The sequence below is a fragment of the Eucalyptus grandis genome, chromosome 1, assembly GCF_016545825.1.
Source record: "Eucalyptus grandis isolate ANBG69807.140 chromosome 1, ASM1654582v1, whole genome shotgun sequence".
In the NCBI taxonomy this organism is placed as follows: Eukaryota; Viridiplantae; Streptophyta; class Magnoliopsida; order Myrtales; family Myrtaceae; genus Eucalyptus; species Eucalyptus grandis.
In genome coordinates, this window is record NC_052612.1 from 5,271,268 (window position 1) to 5,279,428 (window position 8,161).

General features: G+C 40.9%; 1 protein-coding gene across 1 annotated transcript; it reads left to right on the top strand.

The window, feature by feature from the left end:
- Window positions 1-700: 700 nt before the first annotated feature.
- LOC104454201 (guanosine nucleotide diphosphate dissociation inhibitor 2) lies at window positions 701-7,101 on the top strand. The gene is made up of 13 exons (XM_039309740.1): window positions 701-973; window positions 2,561-2,623; window positions 2,717-2,800; window positions 2,901-3,008; window positions 3,099-3,271; window positions 3,689-3,800; window positions 3,895-3,975; window positions 4,076-4,138; window positions 4,280-4,381; window positions 4,915-5,039; window positions 5,503-5,713; window positions 5,849-5,923; window positions 6,715-7,101. Exons 1-13 carry the CDS (start codon window positions 887-889, stop codon window positions 6,763-6,765), a joined length of 1,335 nt encoding a protein of 444 aa, XP_039165674.1. The 5' UTR covers window positions 701-886; the 3' UTR covers window positions 6,766-7,101.
- The last annotated feature ends 1,060 nt before the right edge of the window (window positions 7,102-8,161 follow it).

The following is an 8,161-nucleotide window of genomic DNA, read 5'->3' on the forward strand; positions in this document are numbered from 1 at the left end:
TTTTCCATAATTCGGACAATATTATGAGTTTTTCTAATCTCACTTTATCATATCTTACCCCAATTTGAATCCAAACAGCTTTAACAGTAGAATTTGGACCACAAGTTTTAGGACTTGTTCATGCTATAAACAAGAGTTTGTACTTCTCTCAATTTTCTTTCTTATCGTGTTTTAACAAAACCAAGATTAATTCGAAAAGCAGAAGTGATTCGTTAAATGGGTACTCTTATTATTAATTTTTTTTTTCAAAAGAAGGGAAAATTACTTTGGGGGCGACAACATAAGCTTAAATCACGCATTGCTCAAAGCAAATCCTTCGCTGCCTCGTGGTCCATACTCTATAATGGACCGAATGAATCACCCCAAGAGCGAATAAGCATCTCCGCTTTATTGAAATCAGGTCATATATTCACTCAGTCCCCCAGGCATCGAGTTCACGAAGACCTTTTCACCTACGTCCCAATATTATATTAAAAAAACAAGAAAGAAAGAAAGAAAGAAAGAAGAAGAAGAGAAAATTAAAAAAAAAAAGAAAAATAAATTGCAGAAAAAAAAAAAAAAAAAAAAAAAAGAGAGGAGCAGGAAGCAGCTGAAATCGACAAGCTTTATTATATTGATGCCTCATTGCCTCCCCTACTGCATAATCAAACGGACATAATCAAGCCCAGCATCTCTCTCCCTTCTTTCCTTTTTCTTTATTTATAAATATCCCCGATTCAACCGGTGACAGCACGCAATCATCGTATTCCAACTCCTAACCTTCTCCTGCTCCTGCGGCATCTCCGCTCTTGCTCCCTCCCAGATCTCTCCTCCTCCGCCGCTGCTCGATCCCCGCTCCGCCACCCACCCACCCACCGATCGTCGCCGGCGACGGACCGCCGCCACCATGGATGAGGAGTACGACGTCATCGTGCTCGGGACCGGCCTCAAGGAGTGCATCCTCTCCGGCCTCCTCTCCGTCGACGGCCTCAAGGTCCCTCCTCCTTCTCCCGTCGTTTCCTCGCTCGATCGGTCGGTTGCGATTCGATCCCCTGCCTCCGATGCGCGATTCCTCTCGAGGGTCGCGCGAGATTTCGCCCCGCGTCGTTGGATTTGCGGAAGTTTTTTTTTTTTTTTTTTTGGGGTTGACGATGCGGTGAGGATCTGCGCGCTGACTGCGGGGGGCTTTTTTGAGTCGGTGATCGTTTGGATTGGGGAGTCGGTTGATCATGTTTTCGAATTTAGGAGGCGGTGGAAATCGATGCCGAGGAGATCGCGATTGAGGCTTTTGGGTTGCTTGTGTTCGATTAGTGTTGGGACGGACGAGCGAGGCTCTTGAAACAAGGAAATCTAGCTTTGCTAGCGGGTTTGCGTGAGGATGGCAATGCTAATTTTTGCTTTAGTGGTTTTAAGCTGCCGATGAGCTCGATTGAAATTGTAAAGATTTAATTTTTTTTCATATGGTGATCGGTAGAGATTGGACATGGATGTGTCTAGTTTTCGCTGTGTTTGATCTCAAATTCAGGTGGCAACTTCGTGATGATTGAATCGGGCGAGTCTCGAGTATGTTGATTACATGTAATTATTTGAATGGTCTAAGCTTTGGGGACAGTGGAGGTGGAATGGTACATTGTCTTGTCCGATTGACTTGTCACCATGCCTTTTATGGAGACGGATGCACTTCTCTTTTCATCTTGTTGGATAGAGAGGAGGATTGACAGAAAGTTCCTTGAAACTTAGACCTCTGCACCACATAGTATGTCAAATCAAGGAGATTGTCCCTTCAGCATTTGGCTGTTTCCATGAGCTTCATGCCAAAAATTTTAGGTAGCTCCCTCCGAAAGTTGCTGTAACAGGACATAAGCCAGTCCTTAGACACTTAATAGGCGTTTTGTGGCTATACCTATCAGACTCTTTGGTCTCTAAGTTGAGTCCGATATGTGATCCTGTGAATCCAGTAAGATCTTGAGTCCTGTGGTAAGAATACCTCTGTATGCCATAGCTCTGGCCTGAGCTAATAGGACAGCAGAAAACTTTGGTGGGTTGACCTCAATGGTCGTACACCCTTCTACCATTCTGGTATTGGCAAGTAGACTACATTTGGCAGCTCTCGTCACTCTGCTTTTGCAGCTGGCCGAAAAACTTTTCGTGGAAAATCACATTAATGGAAGTACTGAATGTCATGCTAGACTAGACTAGAGCTAGCTGTGTTTGCTTCCTCATAAAATTATAAGACTAAATGTAACTTATATACAATAGGAACTTACTGAAGCAAGTATTTATTGAACAGTATATCCATTCCACTAGTTTATTTGTGAACAGACACTTTTCTTTTTAAAATTTCGTACTACATTAACCATTTCATGGAGTTTGTCATGTATATTATTCACTCTTCTTTATCTTCTTTGTAATTGTCTAAGGGCATGCGGATTTTCTCTTCTAATAAATGTTGCAAAATATGCAATGAAATAACTATTCTCAGTTTCTCTCCTCATTCTCTTTTTCCCTTATCAAAACAATGGTAATTACCATAGATTGTGCATTCCTGTTCTGTTGCTGATGAAAGAAACTTTTGAACCAGGTTTTGCACATGGATAGGAATGACTATTATGGAGCAGAGTCAACATCACTTAACCTCATTCAGGTCTGCTTTCTTCAAGCGTTCATGGCAATTTTCTGCATTATTGCCTTATCTTTAATTGGTGGTTTCAATGTTTTCTTTTGATGAGAACTGCAGCTCTGGAAGAAATTTAGGAATAGTGATAAACCTCCTCCACATTTGGGTTCTAGCAGGGATTATAATGTTGACATGGTCCCAAAGGTATAATTCTCACACTTTATTAATTGGCCTACAATTTAAGTTGTAGCAGATCATATATATTCTCGTTATTTATTTGTTGCTGACTAGTGCTTCTGTGTAGTTTATGATGGCAAATGGTACTCTTGTGCGAGTCCTCATTCATACAGATGTTACCAAGTATCTGTACTTCAAAGCTGTGGACGGCGGCTACGTCTTCAATAAGGGAAAGGTATGGAGATGGACCCTATATTGGAACACCATTTGCAGGTCTGCCTAATTTTTCCTCTCTCATTCAACGATATAGTAATGCCAATGACAGGTTCACAAAGTGCCTGCTACTGACATGGAAGCACTTAAATCTCCACTCATGGGCATGTTTGAGAAGCGTCGTGCCCGGAAGTTCTTCATATACGTTCAAGATTATGATGAAAATGATCCAAAGACACACGAGGGGATGGATCTGACACGTGTAACAACGAGAGAACTGATAGCGTATGTATTTAAATACTTTCCTAGGTCGCCATGTCATTGTAATCTCTTTAAAAAAATCTATGCTGCACTGCAATTGCAAACTGTTTCGCCTAGAAGTTCCCATTCTGATGACTGATTAAATGATAACTAAATTTTCTAGATGTTTACGGTCTTATACCATTTCATGCACTACTTGTGGCAGGAAGTGTTCTTCTACATTTTCTATTTTGGATATTGGATTGTAAATGATATTACTTATAAAAAAGAAGGAAAGTCTAGAACAAAGTGGAGAGTTCTTACGTCACTCTTACTCATATATTTCTTTCATTTTATCTTCTTCTGCATGAATTTGTTCCAGCTATCATAATGAGTAGAATGATGTTAGCTGGTCGAACAATGGAATCCTTGGTCATTTTGCCTCTGTTGATGTTTGAACAGAAAATATGGTCTGGATGACAACACGATGGATTTTATTGGCCATGCCTTGGCGCTCCATAGAGATGACCGGTTCCTAGATGAGCCTGCCCTGGATACTGTCAAGAGAATGAAGGTGAATGATCCTGTCCCAGAACAAAAATGTTTATCATTTTGTTTAGAGATCTCTGAATTGACGTTCTTCTTCTTTCCATTGGCCCACTTGATAGCTCTATGCAGAGTCACTTGCTCGTTTTCAAGGAGGATCTCCCTATATTTACCCTTTGTATGGGTTGGGAGAGCTCCCTCAGGTACATCTAGCATCACAGATGCATGTCCATTCAGTTGCTCTAGATACAGTGCCTGACCTTTTACTTTAGTTTCTGTTTAACATTTTTCTTTGTAATCCAGGCATTTGCACGGCTTAGTGCTGTATATGGTGGGACTTACATGTTGAACAAACCGGAATGCAAGGTAATCATTTCATTTGGTTCTCATTTATATTTGGGCTAGTAATTATATACTTAGTTTCTGCCAATATCATGGAGTGGTGTTTATTCAAGTTAAATCTGCTACTAATTAAAAAAATGTTGTTTTATGTTGCTGTTATTGCAGGTGGAGTTCAACGAGGAAGGCCAAGTCATTGGTGTCACATCAGAGGGTGAAACTGCTAAATGCAAAAAAGTTGTTTGTGACCCTTCCTACTTGACTAACAAGGTAATATATATGATACTGCATCATGATTATTGCAGGATGTTAGCGATCTTACGTCAGAGTCCAGTTTGCTTGATATAATTGGTATGAGCTTCTAGAGTATAATTTGTGTATTGATTCTGAAGATCAGATAGTAATCTTCCACGAGACTATTGTAGCTTAAATTGGTTTGAAAAATTTTGTGGAGCTTGGTTAAATAGGTGCATATTGGTTCTATCCGTCAGATTCTTTGCATGGAGATCTTGTGTGCTTGCAGCATCCCCTTGATACCAGTAAAAGGATAATTGTGCTGCATTGGTGCTGATGGTTGTTGAATATAAGCTTTATTTTGCCACTAACATATGACTACTTACTTGGCCCTGAAGGCCATGAACCTCGCAAAATGTTTTACACCCCATCCTTTCTAACAAAGTAAGAACCAGTAACAAGTCCTGATGACCACGAAGGCGCATAAATTTCAGATGCGCCTTTTTTCTTTTTAATTTTGCAATGACATTGGACATCATACTCAGAAGGGAATATGTGAACTTTTACAGGTTAGGAAAATTGGGAAGGTCTCCAGAGCAATCTGTATCATGAGCCATCCAATCCCAAACACCAATGATTCTCACTCAGTGCAGGTTATTATCCCACAGAAACAGTTGGGTCGCAAGTCAGATATGTAAGTTATTGTATACACTAATTGGAGATTATTAGCTACAGCTTCTTATTATATTTGATGTCAAAGTTTGTTTGAGAAATGAACAGGGAAAAAGCAAATCTAAATGTTTATTGTCCCAACAAAAAAAGCTTCTCACTATCCATTTAACTGCATTTGTTGTATTTGAGGTGGGAAATCAGATGAATGTAAGTGTAACAAGTTAATTATCTGGTCCCATGAGATCAATGATATTTTATTAAGTTTACGTAATCAATCATTTTGGTCACGATTAGAATCTGCCATATCATTTTCTAAACGGTATTTGATACCTGCGTTTGGATCTTAAATTTCATAGATAGTTTCATGTGCCGCTTGATGGGTGGGCTTTGGATTGCCGATGGTTTAAATTTATTTCATGTCCTGATAATCTAAGTATTGTTCCTTGATTTTGACTTATTGTTTAACTGTGCCTATTTTTGAGCAGGTATCTTTTCTGTTGTTCATACTCTCACAATGTTGCGCCAAAGGGCAAATTCATTGCATTTGTTTCGGCAGAGGCTGAAACTGATCAACCTGAGATAGAACTGAAGCCAGGGGTTGATCTGCTGGGACCTGTTGATGAGATCTTTTATGACTCTTATGATAGATACGAACCAGTCAATGAACCTTCTCTTGACAACTGCTTCATATCAACTGTGAGTTTTGTCCCTCCCTCCCTCCCTCCCCTCTCTCTCTCTCTCTCTCTCTCTCTCTCTCTCTGTGATATATATGTGGAGTTTAGGAGCTTTCAATTATATTGATATCATGTTAATATCTTGCTAAAACTGCAGAGTTATGATGCTACAACCCACTTCGAGTCGACTGTTATGGATGTGCTTAACATGTATACCATGATCACTGGAAAGGTAAGAATTACTTCTCGGAAATGTCTTCTGCTATTTAACTGTGATCTTGATGATGAATTCTTCGTTGGTGTGGTGAGCATGAGATAATCTTTGGCAAGTTGTCTTGTGCATTTGGAAGTGTTTTTGAGGAAGACTTTGGAAGCTATTAATACTAGAATTGCTGGTGTTCTACTCTTCTCGTTAACTATACCTGATGATCATGCATCTGTCCGTTTCCTAAGTCAACTCAGCCTTTAAGTCATTATTTGAATGTTTGACTAGTTAAATGATAGAGCCGTGCCATGCCCTCCTGTTCTTCTCATTTCCAATTAGTGCAATGGAGGTGATTGGATTGGTTAGAAGGGTGTTGGCTATTTACCATGCAGTATCAGTTCTCAACTTTTAGACCTACTTTCTAGCCCCTGCCGACAAATTTCACTTTACTGCACTCTCTCTTTTCTTTCTGCTAATCAAGCCTACAGTCCCCTTCAATTAACGACCAAAGGGGTCCTGAAAATATTAAAAAAATAAAAGCTTATGCATTATTGAGATGTGTAACAGTTTGAATTGGACAGATAATACTAACTAAATTTAAAGTGCCTCGGTTTGTCAAAGTAGTTGTTAAGTTCATTGGCAGAAGTCAGAAGGCGAAAGTATAAAAACTGGATGACGGTGCTTTGAAATGATTAAAGATCATAAAGATGCTATTTTTCCAACTCTCCATAGCAGCAATTCAAGCTTTCTTGATAAGACATTGAAGGGTAAAGAGATAGGGAGATAGAGATGCTGACCAAATTACATTCTTCTGGCAGGCTCTTGACCTCAGCGTGGATCTAAGCGCTGCCAGTGCTGCGGAGGAATGAGTAAAGAGAGGTTCGGCGCATGCATTGCCAGTGCCTGGTTTAGACATCCGCTTTTATTGTCGACGAACCTCTAGAACGTGATTTCTGGTTACTCTATGTACTACCAACCGTGGTCAAGTCGTGTTTGATTTTTCTTTTTTTAACCTGAATTTCTATGCGAAATGTGCAAGGCTTATTTAAAATGCTGGCCTTTAGCGTCGGCTTGACATTCTCCTCCGGAGATGAAACGGTCCGTGGAGACACCACTGAAATATTACGGAACAACACGGACTTTCTGTAAACATGGATAAAGCAGCTGAAGAAGCCATGTAGGTCTCATTCTGATTATTACATGCACCAAGCTATATGCGGTTCGAGTGCATGGGTGCCGTCTGATTTGGTGAGACTTACGTCGGACTCGTTTGGTCTGAAGGTTCACATGAAGCTAGTGCACGTGAGAATTCCAACTCGGGTTAAAAGAACCGGTTCAGTTACCAATCTTTGAGCCTTTTTCTGCTTCAATGTCTTCTGGCCCGATTCTTCCTTGTTGGCCCATGTTCTGTCATCTCTTCCATGCGCCGCCTCCGAACCAACAGCGCCTTACATTACAGCTGCTTCTCTTGAACTCCTCTTTCTTTTCGCTCCTCCAGCAATACATTCATGAACCAAGAAAAGCGAAAAGAATGCGTTTTCGTCAGTCCCATATATTTAGCTCTGACATCGCATCGTGCATGACAGTCGTAGCCTGAACAAATTTTCTATCCAGAGCAAATGCACAGGTAAAGTGCGGGGCTTCAAAGATTGGTCCTGTATGCGAATAAGGATCGAATAGATGCAAATCATGCTCGCGTATAACATGTTCTTGCGATGATATGACTGACCTTCCCCATGGAGCCAGAGCTGAAATTACCTGAACTGGAGTGCGACCGGAAGCATTTGTTTGGCATGTGACCAATACAAAGAATAAGTAGGCCATTCGAAAGAGGATTGGAAGTGCGATGTGAAGCAAGCTCTGTGCCGTTACACGTCCCGGCTGGGTGCCAACAGCGAGCAAAAGCTGCATAAGAGCAAGATTCATTGTTCTTTTCAACCAGATTTCTTTTGGACTCTAATGACGGGAACTGACTTATTCCGGGGAACAGGGTCTCACCTTCTTTGATCTTTTGCAAGGCATCAAGGAGAGGCTTCTGCTGTTTCTCGCAGTTTCTGCGATATTTGACAAACTGCAGAGTCATTTTTTTTACCGTGAACGGGGTCTTTTGCGACAGAGTACAACACCACGTTGGAGATGTCAAGGAACAAGATGCATTTAGCGGGCCGGCCCAATGAAGGAACCTTTCACAAGAAAAGAGATCACTGCTATGATGCAACAAACTACGGCCACCACCCCAGTCCGTCCGAACTCTAACGTCGTCCC